The 16,731-nt window shown below is 42.9% G+C and overlaps 1 protein-coding gene across 1 annotated transcript in view; it reads right to left on the bottom strand.

Moving 5' to 3' along the window:
* Positions 1 to 16,731, bottom strand: part of Mcph1 (microcephalin 1) — a 197,190-nt gene that overhangs the window by 161,177 nt on the left and 19,282 nt on the right. The window contains exons 4-8 of the mRNA XM_028766340.1: positions 13,198 to 13,285; positions 9,949 to 10,063; positions 8,595 to 8,714; positions 5,935 to 6,024; positions 2,879 to 4,003 (exon numbers count right to left, since the gene is read on the bottom strand). Of these exons, the coding sequence (XP_028622173.1) occupies positions 2,879 to 4,003; positions 5,935 to 6,024; positions 8,595 to 8,714; positions 9,949 to 10,063; positions 13,198 to 13,285 (1,538 nt within the window). The remainder of the gene's footprint in view (positions 1 to 2,878; positions 4,004 to 5,934; positions 6,025 to 8,594; positions 8,715 to 9,948; positions 10,064 to 13,197; positions 13,286 to 16,731) is intronic.

Genomic DNA, 16,731 nt, shown 5'->3' with positions numbered 1-16,731 from the left:
CTCTCTCTCTCTCTCTCTCTCTCTCTCTCTCTCTCTCTCTCTCTCTCCTCTTTGGCTGTTCTCTCTCACACCTACAAGAAAAATCTTAACCTAGTCCATGGATGGGTCGTGTCTGCACCCCCTGAAATATACTCACTAGCTGATACATGTCCTATCTGGCTTTACCATCTGTTTTCTTCAAGGAATTTAGAGCCTGTTGGGGATAGAGGTGCATACTGTTTCCTTCTTGGCTCTCCTCTTACTAGACGCAAACTAGAGGTGTAACAGGTCTACCACTAACCTTTAATAGGAATAAGTCAAGAATTAACACAGGCAGAAAGTGAGAAATTGAGATGGGAAAGTTTATTCTTTTTAATAAAGGAGACTTCTTGTTTATTGTTCATAAAATTATAATGTAAAGTTAATGATTATACCCCACTGTTTCAGTCTCAGTTACTGACCTCGGTAGATTTCTTCAGAAACCTCACTGCAAACTATCTTAGAGTCAGCAAATCCAAGTGGGGTGCAAGCAGCACTGAACAGTCTTTCCATTCAATGAGAGGTATCGGGAGGGTCTGTCTAGCTGATGCTCAGAGCAGCCTTCCTGGCTCCAACTGGGGCAAAAATGGAATTTCCACTTCGGCCCAAGGATTTATGGTTGTATCTAGGGTGGATCCCCAAAGAATTGATTGGCCCAAATCCAGGCTGGGCTGATAGTGGACAACATAAAATATCCATGAGAGAATATAAAGTATATGAAAGTATAAAAGTATACTTTTATAAAGTATAAAAAGTGCTTAAGTTTAGGTTGGAGAGGTGTTTCCATGCCTTAGGAGCCCATGTTGTCTTGTGGGAGTGACATAATTTACAGAACATTTCCATAAGGGTCAAACTGAGTCACACCTGTCCCTGCCTGTGTAACAACAAGCCTGTGTAACACTTCACAATCAGCAAATCTCCCAGTGTCCTCTGAATACTGGAGTGGCACCCAATGCCCATGCCCTTCCTGCTGCTTCTGAAGCCGAATGTTCAGGACTGCAGACAGGAAGGTTGAGCCCTAGATGAAGAAATACACATCCGTCTAACAACTGCACAACTCCAATGCCAGGCTGTTTGGAACCATTTATGTCCCACTTAAATTATATTTACATATTATATAATATTCAAATGCTTTATAAAAAAGATAAAAACTCAGAACACAAGACAGGATATTCTGAACTGTCGAAGCATTGTACTTTTTCATATTTACTAGCGTCTATGTAATTTTATAGCTTGAAAGCCTATTAATCGCCACATAAAAATGCTATTATAAATATAATATAAACTATTCAAAAGCCACTTTATTTATCAGCTTAAAATCATTTAATTGATGTACTGAGCCAATTTAGGTGCGTTTATCCTCAAAGAGCTAGACCTGTGATTATTTCAGCCCAGCTCAGCTGTCCCAGAGACTGTGGCTGAAATCACCTTGAATGCAGAAATGATGAAGAGTAAGTTTGCTCACATTCAATATTAGCCAAACTTAAATAATGGTCAAAGGCTAAGAATTCAACTTTGATTGCAAAATTTGTTGATATTTTTGCTACCTTTGCCTAAATTCCTATAATCATATAGCTTATTATTACGTTGTTCAACAAATAAATCACTTTAATAATTATAATTAAATTACAGATAGGAATAAACAAACCTATTTGAATAGGATTGATGCAAAATAAGCAGAAATCAAAGCCACACCAAATTCTTACTTGAGGGCTGGAGAGAGATCCATAACTAAATTTTTAATTGAGCAAAATGTCTTACAAATGTTTGCTCTTATTTAACATTGCCCAAAGTAAACAGTGATGACAGATTTCAAAACGTTTTCAGTTTGTGTTAGAAAACTCATGGCTGATGCTCTCTAGAGTTCTACAGTAGAAACATGTCAGGTCCAAAGGGTAGCACCATGCCCTACACTAATCAGGGCAAGCCTACTGACTTGGCCCAAAATGGAGTCTATGCCTAACTCAACCTGGATAGATAAAAGCCAGTATTCCTCACGAACTTGTGAAATAAGTTCCCATCAGCCAAAAGCAGTCATTTTCCTTATGTGCAGCAGAAGGGACATGGGGCTCCACTGACATGTGTCTGTGGCTGCATATTAAAGCCCATGCTGCCGTCAGACTCCCTCATGACAGCACTTAGTATACAAGCCACCACCCTAGCATGCTGGCCCTTGGCACCTCAGAACCCAGCTCTCTTCAGAGCCCTCAGCCCTTGGTACTCCTGCTCGTCTCAGCTTCTCTCTCCTTCTCTGCCTCTTGCTGTCTCTCGCTCCCTTTCGGCTCTTGTTTTGCACTCTCCGCCTCTTGCTCAACTTATCTCTGGCAGATACGCCCATAGCCAGTCTGTTTCTCTGTCTCTCTTGTTGGACTCTTCCAGATGCTTCTAGATACTTTCTTATTTACGAGAAAAGCCTTCCTAATTATGAAGTGGTCATTTGGTGGTTTCTTTACTGCACTCCTCACATATAAACCCTTGCTAAATGAACCCAAATTAAAAAAAAAAAAAAAAGAGAGAGAATACATTTCTCTATCAGTTATGTCTCTGGTACAGTTACGCAAAGTGAGACAGGCATATAGGAAAGGTACCGTCAACCATTTAAAGTAAGCACTACTGTTTCTTTTAACCCACAAGGACAAAGCCTGGGAAGTATATTCATAGCAACACATTTGACCAGAAAGCTCAGGGCCTGCCACCTATTCCTCAAGAACATCACTGGAAATATCAAATGCATATTCCTTAAAATAAAAGGGGAAGGGGAAGGACTTAAATTATAAAAATTAAAGACAGATTTAAAATATGAACACAATATTACATACTGGCAGAACAAAAAAATACTTGGGAAATGAGGCTCACATACTTTCACTATATCCTGTGGCTATGTTCTCCTTTTCTTCTACAGATTTTTCTACATGACAATTCTCTCCCAAACTGACATTATAGCTGTGTGCTTCATCTTCAGGAGAGGCTGATGCAGGAGGAGTGGTACCTTCTTTGGGGGAGCCTTTTTCATCACCTGGGTCTCTGGTTTCTGTACTACTTCTTTTCAAGGGTGTGATGAGGTAAGCAGGACTACACAGGATGTCAGGGTTACAGCTTCCCTCTGGGTCTGTATCTTCCCTCAGCTGAGGGCCAGGCTGCCTGCAATGCCCTGGGCTGTCGTTAGCAGAGCTCTTTACCAAAGGCAAGCAAGTAGAAGCTGTATTCATGTCATTTTTGTCAGGTTTCTCAAGACTAGAAGTACTTTTTGAAATTAAGTCACTAATGCTGATGGATCTGTGTTTTTCACCAATGCAGGTAAAATCACACATTTCTAGCATGTTTTTTCGATCCCATTTTGAGAGTCCTCTGCAGTGGAACAGAGAAGGGCTTGCTAGTGGCTGAGCCACGGGAGGAAGTTTCTCTGAATTCCTCTCCTTGAGATTATCAGGGGAAAAATAGTCCTCATACGAAGAAGCCTCAACGTCATGAGTCCCCGTGATGAGTCCAGTTGTGGGCTGTAAGCTATGGTTGGACTTGAATAACTCTAGTGCCAGAGAAGGCTTTCTCTTGTACCCCTTCTTCAGTTTTCCTTTCGGAGATGAACCCAAGTCAGCTGCCCTTTTTCTCTTTGCTGAAGAACTCTTGGGTCCCAAGTGTACTACATGTCCTTCTATGAAAGATTCTGTAGGAGACAGACAGGGCTTCTCATCAGGCATCCCCTGAGATGCCCCAGCAGCTTGCTTTCTCTCAGAATCAGCTACCACCCCTGTAGCATCGTTCTGCAAGTTGATACTCTCCTTTGAAGGACTGTCTGGAGCTTTCTGAGGAGTTGGCTGCCTGAGGTGGTTGGGTGATGCTGAACCATAAAAACTGCTTGCCCTCAGCACAGGTGAGGAAGAGCATGTGATCCTGGCCATCTCATTGGCAGATCTTCCCAGTTTCCTTTCTTTATCTCCAAAGAGACCATCTAAAGATGAGTGAGAACCACTGGCAAAGGATTCATCTGGAGAGATCAAGAAAGAATCACCTTTAAAATGTGCAAGTGACCATAAGTACCTTGTTTTCTTTTAAGGACAGGGTCTCACTGTGGAAGCCTAGCTGGCATGGATCTCAAGAGATCTGCCTGGCCCTGCCTCCCAAATGCTGGCTTGGTTTAAAGGTATGTGCCACCATGCCTGACTAGGCTTTGGGCTTCTATAAACCATTTCCCCTGATAAATAGAACTCAGCTCCTACTACCTGTCCCCTATTCTTCTGGAAAGTCCTCATGTTTTATTTATACCTCAAATGAACCACATGGGGCTCTCAGTATTCTGACCTCTCGTGAAGTCTGACTTTTCTCAGAAGTAATGCTATGCTGTCCACCACCTCAAGTCTCCAAGCTCCCCACACCAGTCTCAGCTTTCTGACACATTTTGCTGTGTGCAAACACAACTCATCCTTCAAAACCACCTGAGTGTCAGTGTCGCCTGTGAATCTCCTGATCCTGTCAGGTTACAGTGTTAGCCCCTCCCAGGACACAGCAATATTCGTCACAGCATAAGGCTTCTGTTCTCTCATTATGCTGAGGTACTGGAGGGCAGTTGGCACTTTCTGCTCATTGGGAGCCTGTGGTCATCACTCAGACGTGGTTCTCCACTGGCACAGGGCTGCCCAGCTGAGGGCTTCCTTTTTAGAGAAAGGACACAGTCTGGAGCGAATGCTGGGATAGACAACAGGAGCTCAGCTTTAAGAAAAAAGTAGCAGAGACATCCTGTCCTTAAAGCTGTGCTCTGGGAAGGGAGGGGTGGCAGCCAGCTTGACACTGGGCCTATGCAGACGTGCTTCAAAGGCAGCAGCTAGTAATACTGAGATTTACTTTTAGCAACTGAATGCTTTAATCACTCTCCAATAAGCCTCAACACAGTGTGGCACATCATTAAGAGCATAAATTCTTAGACTACTTATGTCAGAAGCCTGGGTGTATCACTTGCAACCTCAGGATCTTGCGTAATCCACTTGACCTCCCTGTGTCCTGGTTTTCTCTTCTGTGAAATGGGAGTGGGGATGAGCCTACCTCATGGAGACTTGGGGCGTGTGTGTGATACAGTGAGACACAACAGTGCAGGGAAAAGGAAGCCAGCACTGTTATTACCATTCGCTTCCAACCTATGGGAGACAAATCTGAGCAAAGAGAAGATGAATGGGAAACAATCCCAGACCATGCAGGGCAGACTGCCAGAATACACCACACGGACAGGAAGAACACCTAGCTCAATCTCCTCATGTGGCATTTGAAGCCCCTTCGAACACAGGTGTTTAGGGGTCCAGAGACTTCATTTAGGCCCTCTCATGGACTCACGTGAGGAAAGTGTAAGGAACTCAGCACCTGAAAGCTAAATAATCTTGAAAAAAGGTCAAGGACTCCCAAACTACTTGACAAAGACTCTTCAATAATATACTTCATGGGTTAATTAAACACCAAATAACTCCTCTCTACTGCTAACTGTTCTCAGTATACGTTACACTGTATTTAGATTATATATAGTCACAACGATTTCCATAACAAAACAAACAATCAAACAAATCTCCAGGGAGGAACTAGTCGACTTCAAGCAGGGCGTCCATAACACCGTAATACCAAATCTCAAGGAGAAACCTGAGTTAGTTTGACTCAGCTACTTGAGTGTTTAGAACTAACTACATGCAATCTGAGCATGGTGGTGCATTTCTGTAATCTCAGCACTCGCGGAGACAAGAACATGGCTCTAGCTGGAGGCTACCTGTGTCTCTATGGAAGTGCCATGTTAGCCAGAGCTCCACAGTAAAAGTTTATCTCAAAAAGTACAGTGTGAGAGAACACACACACACACACACACACACACACACACACACACACACACACTTTTCAAATCATAAGTTTGTCACAAAAACAAAATACATATTACAATTTTACCTGAACTCACAGGTTGGTGAGAATTGTTCAAGGATGTTTCAAACAGAGTGACACATGGATTCTGCTGAGACTGCTCCAACATCTGGGAAGCTGAAAACATAATGACATGTCATTGAAACTGGAAGGCAGAACTGTCTACTGGACAGACAATAGCCTGTCTACCCATTCCGCTCCTGATCCCATACATACAGGAAATTACTCTTATCTTTCTTCTAAGCTTAACACAATTCGAGTATAAAAACTGCATCAGGTATATTGTAGATGTAAGACTGACAAAATGAATCCCTGTCAATCACTGCCCCACAAGCATGAACACACAATCACATGAGATGGGACTTTCAAAATCCAACTTGTATGGAGTTTAAACCAAATTCACTGAATGTTTTCGGTTTGTTTGAGAACCGAAGTTCCTAATATTTTCCTCCAAGTAAGCAGAAGTCCAGTGCTGACAAAGACATGGGGTAATGTCTGTCACAAGGTGGGGGACGGATATTACTGCATTAGAAAGTATACACAATAATGAACTGTCCCCCAAAACTCAACAGTGTTGCAGTTAAGAAACCTTCAGTTTCATAGAAAATATCTAGATCGATTTAAAAAATGAGGCTCTGGGTGCTATCTTTAAAGACTGTCCATACAAGAGACAAAAACAAACATATCCAAAGATTTTTAAACTTTATTTATTTATTTATTTATTTATTTATTTATTTTTTGTTTTTCGAGACAGGGTTTCTCTGTGTTGCCCTGGCTGTCTTGGAACTCACTCTGTAGACCAGGCTGGCCTCGAACTCAGAAATCCACCTGTCTCTGCCTCCCAAGTGCTGGGATTAAAGGCGTGCGCCACCACCGCCCAACTAAACTTTATTTTTAATTACGTGTATATATGTGTTTCTGTATATGGGTATGGGACATGAGTGTAGAGGAGATACTGGGGTCCCTTCTAGCTGTCGTCACAAGATGTGTTGAGCCACCCAACATTCTTCTTTGAACTGTTCTTAGGTCCTTTGGAAGTACAGTACTTAAACGGTGTTTAAGAGTCATTTTTAGCAGAGGCAGGCTAAATCATTTTTAAAGGATATTCAGAGGATGTTCATTGAGAAAACTTGATAAAATGACTATAAAATAAGGGCATATATACAAAGAAGGTGTGGGCAGAAAGCAGTCCTCGGATGCTGAGGTTACTCATTTTGTTTTGATGCTGGGAACTGAATCCAGGGCTTTGTGCACACTAGGCAAGCACTGAATCACATAGTCTCGGCCCTTTTACATTTACTTTTGAAGCAGTTTTGTTTGGGGCAGGTTGCTTTTGTTTTGCTTTGTTTTGATTTTTTAGGGACAGGCTCCTTTTAATAAATAAATTCAGGCTGTCCTTACAAGATGCTCCTGAACTCCCGCTCCTCCTGCCTCCACCTTTTGAATATTAGGATTTGGATTATGGGCGTGCACCACCACAGCTGGCTTTCAGCTATGATGTTTAAAATCTTGGACTTGGTTTATATACACATTGAATCATTTTGGATGTGCTCATGAGACACACTGTGTACCTGCTTCAGCTGCCATCCTCTGCTTGCTCTGAACAAAACCCTCATGGCATCTCAGTAAAAGCTATAGTCCACCTCAGTCTTATTTGTTACCATGGCTGATACTTACAGGCCTGAGATGCAGATGAGTCTAGCGTAATTTTTAAAGTAGCAAGTGAAGGAAAAGGCTTTAAAAAAAATGTATATGATGTGCCTGGGATGGTAGGTTAATCACAGCTTAAAGGTATGCAGTTAATCACAGCACTTGGGAGGCAGAGGCAGCTGGATCTCTGAGCCACACTGGCTACAAAGCAAGTTGTAGGACAGCTAGGGCTACACAGAGAAATCATGTCTCAAAACCAACAACAAACAAGAATATTCTAATGATCTAAATTAAGTAAGAAATAAACTACAACCCCACACAGAAAGCTCATCATATCATGCCAACTGTACATCCATCAGCAGAGGAGTGGACGTGGTGGGGAGGCAAGCTTTGTTCAGTCACTACATAGTTCATTATTTTACTAAAATGTGCTTATTACTACCCGAGTAATTAAAATACTCTTAAAAGAGACCTGATTAGCTTAATTTATTGTGTTTTTTTTGTAAAAAATGTTTTTTTTATTATTTATTTGTATATGTGTATCTAAATTATACATGTATGTAGGCCAGAAGAGGGCACTGGTTCTCCAGAAGCTGGAGTTATAGACAGTTATGAGTTACCCAGTGTGGGTGCTTGGAACTGAACTCCAGTCCTCGGTAAAGGTACAAAGTGCTCTTCACTTCTGAGCCATTTTTCCAGCTCCTTACAATTTTTGAAAAAGAAAAACAAAGTTAGGATACTGGGATGATGGAGGAGCTGCAAGAACGGAACTGGAGGACACTCATGTCTTCCACATGGGCCCCAATCTTACAAAGTACATTTCTTCTGGAAGAAAATACTAGAAAGGTCTCCACTGAAATTACGTACTAAAATCAGGAAGCACTCAACATATCTAGGCAAGGAGACTGGGGTGCAGCATGACCCCTTGACCCAAGTACTGCAACAAGGAAAAACGGCATCTACGGTAGAGATCAACTAACATTTCTTCTGTAATTCGCCAGCATACATCATTTTACTTTTACAATGTAACCACTTACAGGTAGGGGACAGGTTTTCCCTCTTCTCCTTCATCTCTTGCAGTCTCTTCATCATCCTCACCGGGGAGCTGTATACCAGTGATCGAGGGGACTCAAACAGGAGGACAGGAACCTCGTCATCTGAAAACAAACTTCCATGGTCACACTTTACCAGCAGTTCCTTTAAGAGCCACCCCACTCCCACTGCACTCCTGCTCCCTTCAGTCTCTCTGCCCACAGACAGTATTACTCCTACCATGAACCATGGCACAGCCAGTACAGCTAGCTGCCAGCTGACCCTTGCTGAGCTCTCAGTACAGGGCATGAATCAGTCACCAAGCTGGAGCCAGGCTCTACATGACAACAGGTGTCAGTATCCCCATTTACAGAGGTAGTCATTGAGACACAGGTAAGTTGATATCATGTACACCATGATACAATTAGCAAGAAGCCAGAAAGGCCGAGTGTGGGTTGGCTCCGAAAACTTGTTTTCTATCCAGGTTTTAGAACGAGGTCCTACTGAACACTGCTCGTCCGCCACACACACCCACATTTGAATTTAACCACAGGAAGTGAACCCAACGTGTTTTCCTACAGCATTAAAAGCAAACAAAGTCTATGATTTGCCTGTTTTAGATATGAAACAAAAAGATCTGTGTAGCTGGCATTTGCTACTTTGTGGGTTCTTCTCCCTTCCACCCTTTCAACCCCTAAGACTAGATAAGAGAGGGGAAATGGGGCAGTGTTATCTTTAGACTATGTCTTGCTGGTTAGGGATGTTGAGTTCCTTGGGGAAAGTTTGATCTTTTCAGTTCAGGCTATCTAATTTCTTCTTTGTACACAACTACTTAACAAAAGATGATCAAACAATAACCAACCACCAACCCACCCCTTCTCTAGGGGCAACATTTATCTACCCTCTCAAAAATCCCCAGAATTCCAAACATCACACAATCATAGAAACTACCCTGAAGCTGGCAAGATCACATCCCTGCTAGAGCACGAGGCAAGTCACAGTCAGCTGCTGTGGATAATCTCAAGCAGCTCTATATCCTACACCTGGGATTAAAACAAAAACATATTCCTATAATATTTCTGTGTTTTTCAAAGAAACCAAAATGTTGAAATTGTCATTACAGACCAGGCATTAGTTAAAAAGACAGAATTATATGAAATGGCTTTTCCTGTAATCCTTCCCAGATGAGAATCCCACTGACTTGAACGATGAGGACTATCTGACTGCCCTTGCCAGTGGCTCTATCTGTTACTATTCAGTCTAAGAGAGCTAGTACTTGCTGTGGTCTCCTTCCTCCCTTAAAGCTACCACAGCCTCTGTACTTACCTACAGCTGCCAGGCACATGGGACGTGGCTTACCTAGAGCTGCCTTTTGCCTTTGTAGCTCTTCCGCCATTTTCTTAAATTTCTTTTGAAGTCTTTTGTCATTTTCTGGTGTTTTATGAATAAAATCTTTGGGCTGCATACACTTGTGCTAGGCAAAAAAGTTATAAGCATTAGTAAGAGTGTACTGTTTCCTTTTATTGTTTATTTTAAAAGGTTTACTTGTTGTTATGTGGATAAATGTTGGCCTGCATTTATGCATATATATCACATGCATGCCTGGTGCCCATGGAGGCCAAAAGAGAATGTCAGATCCCCTGAAATTAGAGTTAGGGAAAGTTAAGAGGCTCCATGTAGGTGCTGGGAAAAGAAAGCAACAAGGTCTTGTGCAAGAGAAGTGATCCTGACTGCTGAGCCAACTTTCTAGTCCCTATGCTTGCCAATTGTTTTTAAAACAAGAGAGAAAGCCATTTCCATACAGTTTTGGTAACTTGAATGATATCAAAAATTAATAGAACTTCTTTTTTTTTTTAAGATTTATTTATTTATTATATGAGTACACTGTAGCTGGTCTTCAGACACACACCAGAAGAGGGCATCAAATCTCATTACAGATTGTTGTGAGCCACCATGTGGTTGCTGGGATTTGAACTCAGAACCTCTGGAAGTGCAGTCAGTGCTCTTAACCACTGAGCCATCTCTCCAGCCCTTAAAAGAACTTCTTAATGAGTCGTTTCTTATACTGTATGTGAATTGGGAATTAAGAGATGAAGTAAAAGGCTGCATGCTATCTATGTAACTGTGTTCTGAGCTGTCTCCGCATGCCGACATGCTCAGAAGTAGCAAGGCCTTGGCTCTCTGCTCTCCTCACACCAGCTTCCCTCCAACAACACAGCAACAAACACAGACATCATTATCCCAGTCACTAAAGAGAGGAATCTCCGTTCCCTTGTCTCCACTGCTGCTGCTAATCTTGACAGTGTGCTGTTTCTGGCTCTTGCAGCCTCATGTCCCAGTTTTGTTCTTGACTTACTAGTCAGGTAGGCACTTGGTCATTATCATATTCTTTCGTCAAGCACTGGGCCTCAGCATAGAGAGGCTGCACAAAGGTGAGGAGTGACAGAACAGCTTTGACAGGTGATGGGGCTCTACCAGTAGGAGCTGGGAATGTAAGTTCAGCAGGCTCACTGCTGCGGGCTGAGATGTTCCCAGTGCTGCCTGCGGACATTGGGACAGTTTGTGTAGCCTGTACATATTGTTCTGTTAGGAGGATTAGCAGTTTGTCTGGAGTACTTTTCCCATGAGATGCAGCCGACAGGTGTGTGGGAAGCAGACAACAGAGGTTCCACTCTGTGACCTTAGTGCTGGGCGTCTGTCTACCACTATACAAATGGTGACAGTCAGAAAAGGATTCAGTTGCTTTAAAATTTAAAAAAAAAAAAAAAGATTCCCAGAATGTCAAAACAGCAATGGTTCCAAATCCATACAGTGTGTTGGAGGTCACAGTGACAGAAGCAGGACAGCAGCCTCAAGCAGAGAGACTTACTCCTGCAGCACGGGGGTTAGAGAGGACTGCGGGCAAGAAGACATCTGCACAGAGCCACATAAGAACTGGAAGGGCAGCTGGTGAATGGATTTGAGGAGAGCACGATCCAGACAGAGGGGACAGATAATAGGATGGTGCGTTAAACCTCTTTACTGAGCAGACCACCATGGTGAGCCTAGGGCAGCAGGAGAGGGAGAGAGCAGAAAGTGCCCCCAAGCCCCTGAAATGATGTTTCTCAAGTCGTGTTTAAGGCTTTTAGAAGTGGTAAGTATAAGATGTAAGCAGTCACTATTTGGGGATCAGACTTGACAGAGATTAAAAGTAACACAATGGCACTGGACAGGACAGGGTGCCCTCGCACACTACTGATGGGATCACCACATTTAAGGTGATGTGCAGCGAGCCAACAATTCCACTTTTATGTCTGTGAACACAAGTAGTAAATGCATATCTTGCATGTAACACCTTTCATAAAAGCTGACTCCCTGTGAGTGTTCAGGAAAGGGCCACTCAAAACATGCAGCATAGAATTTACCTGAGCACAATCACACTATTACTTGGGGAAGAAAAGGCAGCCAGTGAACACCTCGCTCACTGTGTGCAGCAGGTACATGTGCTAACATGCAGTAGCTGAAGTGTCAGAGGGAAGAAACATCAGCGATGCCTGCCGTGCCTCAGCTTACTAACAGTCTGAAGGAAGACAGCATGTACCATCGATGTGTTTTCCCAAGTCTTTAACTTCAGCATGTCACAGTCAAGGACTGCCCGGAATCAGATGAGGAGCTCTGGACAAGCCTAGGGGGAACTGCATCATCACTGCCCCATCACCTGGCTTACTGCAGCCAGCATGATGGATATAAATCATGCACTGTCTTCTAGAAGCAGGTAGAAGCCTGCAGCTACTTCTTTTACTCTGTAGGAAGTATACAGTTCTCATCCACTGGATTCAATCTTGATTAGGTCATTAAATCTAACAGTAGTTCTTATATGAGAACCAAATGCTTTGATACCTCATAGTGCACTACACTTAAGAAATACCAGGGGGCTAGAGAGATGGCTCCACAGTTGGGAGCACCGACTGTCCTTGAGAAGGACCTGGGTTCAATTCTCAGCACCCACTTAGCGACCTACACCCATGCAACTCTAACTCCAGATCCAACGCCGTCTTCAAGCCTCATGGGCATCAGGCATGCATGTAGTGCATGGACACAGATGTAAACAAAACATACAAACACATAAACTAAAAATAGAACAGAAAATAAAAGCAACAAAACAACTAAAAGCTGCCTAGCCTTGGGGCACATTTTAACTTTTTTGTTTTGTTTTTTGTTTTTTTGTGGTTTTTTTTGTTTTTGTTTTTCGAGACAGGTATTCTCTGTGTAGCTCTGGCTGTCCTGGAACTCACTCTGTAGACCAGGCTGGCCTCTAACTCAGAAATCTTCCTGCATCTGCCTCCCAAGTGCTGGGATTATAGGCATGTGCCACCACCGCCCGGCACATTTTAACTTCTCAAGGTTAACTACAATCGTCCATTTCCTATAGATTACATCAAAGCATTCATAAACTAAAAAAAAGAAAAACAAACAAACAAAAATCAAAACCAAAAATCCTCTACAGTTAACTAGAAATTTTATGTGAGAATAGCACTGAACTCAATGGCATGCTTAATTTCTAGGAATAAAAACACAAAGGTCCATAAATTCATAATCACCCTGTCTTCAAAGAAATCACATACTTACTTTTTTTCTAATTACGTTTGGTAAATGTTCTTCAGTATTCACTGCAGGGAACAGAGACTCATCAACACGTGCTCCAGCCATCCTGCATCTGTAGAAGGTGTCAAGGTGGCCCAGTGAGTAACTGTCTTTGCTATATACACGCAACAAAGTTAACATACTTTTATAATACATGTAAAATATAAGTCAGTATACATTAGATTTTCCAAAGTCTTCTTAACATGGTCTTCTCTGTCCAATGGAGAAGCAGAAGAGAGTCAGGCATATTAGTAAATACCTGTAATCCAAGCGCTTGGGAATGAGAAAGGTGGAGACATTTCAAGTATCTCCTTAGTGATTGAGAGCGTGTTAGGCTGTTCATACAGCAAGTGTGACACACTGCGTTCAATCCTAAGCACTGCCAAAACAAAATCAGCATTCCCCACACACCTCCATTCCCTACCCTGGAGTTGCAGGGACCACCCAGCTAAAGAGAAATGGGGCAGGCTTTTGAGACACAACCAGGGGTTAGAACAAACACCCAGGCTGATGGGCTCAGGATCAACAGGCTGTGGAGACAGTGGCTGATGTGTCACATATCAGAGCAAGCCTGAAGGTGAGATTATCCATGGACATCCTGGAAGTAATTCTCCAGGAAGGAAACACCCTCCAAACTCCACAAGTGACCAAGAACATGGAAAATTTCTGCCCAGCTCAGAATTAAGTAACCACTGGCCTGTTATAAAACTACGTGGACATCATGGAAGCACACAGTAACAGAGGCAGCCAGAGTCCAGGTAAGAAGAGTATGCCCAGACAACAAGGAAAACAACTACATAGATGTGGTTACACCAGTAGCTTGTACTCAGGCTAACCCAGTGGGAAGTGTCACCATCTAGCACACGGGAACAATGACACAGAAATTTCCCAACAGCACCATTCCATCCAAAGGGCTGGGAAAACACAAGGAAGGTGTGACACCTACTGGCAAAAGGGCAGAAACTCAGTCCCAAAGGTTATGGTTTAGTTTAAGTTTTGTTTTGTTTTAAACTCTCTGGGACACTGCATACTCACAAATGCGACTTGAAAGTTTGAATTAGAACAGGCTGCTCTTCTCTCATCAGTAGTCTGCTGCTACCTGAGACATCTCAGGGAGGGGTGGGGCTCAAAACCCTTTCCTCCAGGGAAGAAATATTGACTGATATGATGACAATTCTAACAGTATTTTCACTGTCTTTGTTTTTCAATTTCCACAAGTGTCTTTTTACATTTATTTTTATCTTATGGGTACAAGTGTTTTGTCTGCATGTTTTCTGTGCACCATTTGTTTGCCTTGTATCCATAGAGACAAGAAGAGCTGTCTTGTGGGTACTGGGAATTGAGCCCAGGTCCCCTATAAGAACAGCCAGTGCTCTGAGCCATCTCTCTACCCTTCATAAATATGTCATAACGGTCTTGCTTTGATTTTGATACTGCTTGATTATAATTATTCTGTGCATAGCCCAGTCACTCCTCTCATTCTTAACTCATTTCTTCTCTTCTGCACGCCTCCTCCTTTTACTAACTGACCTGCTGTAGCTATAATCATCTATCCGACTTATCCGAAATTATCTTATTTCGGGCTCCACCTTATCTAGTCTCACTCATTACTTCCCCACTGATCTAGTTCATCCCTGTCCTTACTCAGCCTGTGTTCCTTCATCCCTACCTTAGTGTCTCTATATCTACAAGCCGATCTCAGCTCCATTACTCCTGAACAGTCAGTTACGGAAGTTACAGCAACGACTTGACTAAGTATTACAATGTTTGCAGCGAGCCTCTCTAGCAGTTGTGGCTGCTTCTATCTATCTATAGATAGTTCACTACACTCACAATCCACTAGGAAGGAATGACATCTCCACCTTCTTACAAACCAGTCCCATTTGAGCATTCAAGTGATTCAAGTGAAAACATACAAACAGTAAATCCAGGCATGGTGCTTCCCACTTAATCCCAGCACTCAAGAGGCAGAGGCAGAGTGAGTTCATACTCAGCCTGGTCTACATAGCAAGTTTCAGGCCAGCTAGAGTTACATGATGAGACCCTGTCTCAAAAGAAGAGTGGAGAAGTTTTGGAGTGTTAGAAAGAGCAATAAGAGAAGTAAATAAAAAGACTATAAACAGGAGAGGAAGAAGTCACTGTTCTTATTTTTAGAAGATACGATCTATTTATTAAGAGACCATGAAGACTCCATCACAGATGCCCTGATAAACACTGTTAGCAAAGTGACAGATACAAAATCAACATAAAAGCCAAATAAGTAACTCTCCTATATACCACCAACACACTGAGAAAGATCAGGCAGACAACCCCAGTTAGGAAAGACCATCACACAGAGTCCTGGTCTCCCTGAGGACATTCTGCTATGCTCAAAAGCATGCCTCCTGCCCCTGTGGGCTCTATCTAAGGAAAGATGGTGTGGAAGAGGATGTCACAGACACCCAAACAATAGATTTCAGGGGCAAGAAAGTAACCAAGGGACCATTAAAGGTTCACAGTAACAATGCAGGCACAGCAGGACTGAAGACTTATCTGAGCAATGTTTAGGGAATAAAGGTTTTGACATCTGGGTTAAATGACAGCAAGTGTACGATTTTCTCTTGGTCTCCCAGATCCCAATAAAATAAATGAGACATAAACCAACAAAAACAAGTGCCTGCAGAACTGGAAAGTAAACAAACAAACAAAAAAAATGGAAGCCCAGGCCTAGCAGAAGCGCAGAAGTCAAGGACTCCAGGTCCTCCACAGCCTGGGGAGTGGGGAACACAAGACAGAGGAGCAGGGGAACAGACTGGACATGGGTGCTTAGAAGCAGCACTCTCCTAACACCAGGGTGAAATTCTTAGGTCCATGTGAGATAACTGATAGCACAGCAGGAAGGGAAAAGCTCTATGTGACAGGAACTGTATTCATGGTGGACTCAAAATCCAACTACCCACTTCCTATCAGGATTGTACACGCCACTGGCTTGTATGATGGTCTAAAGAGAAAGACCATTATGAGCCAAGGATGCACATATGCTGTCTGTGGGAGCAGGGTACCCTGAGGGGGACTGGTTAAAAACAAATTCCCTGTGGCTGGAGAGATGGTTTGGTGTTAGTGTATTGCTGCTTCTGCAGAGGATCTGCACCAGTCACATGGTGACTCATAACCATCTGTAATGTAACTATAGTTCAGGAGTCTGGCCTCTGTGGGCACTGCATGCACATGGTACACATACATACATGCAGTCACTTATACATGTAAATAAAAATAAATGCATTTTAAAATAAGCACTAGATAATGTCCACAGTAGATCAAGCCACAGTGCGGGCTAGTGGGGGCTGGAGGGGGGCTGAAAGGGCTGACTACCTTTTACCTGTGATAGTTATTATGAACTGACAACTCAACACCTAGGAGACAGGCCTCCAAGCACGTCTGTAAAGGACTGTCTAGATTAAGGTTAGAATGTCTGTGTCTTGAGTACACTAAAGGGGGAGTGGAGGCCCAGCTCCAGTGTGCAGAGACCATTCCCTGAGA

This window comes from Grammomys surdaster, unplaced genomic scaffold, assembly GCF_004785775.1.
Source record: "Grammomys surdaster isolate TR1022 unplaced genomic scaffold, NIH_TR_1.0 167, whole genome shotgun sequence".
Classification (NCBI taxonomy): Eukaryota; Metazoa; Chordata; class Mammalia; order Rodentia; family Muridae; genus Grammomys; species Grammomys surdaster.
This window is presented reverse-complemented; position numbering and strand designations above follow the sequence as displayed.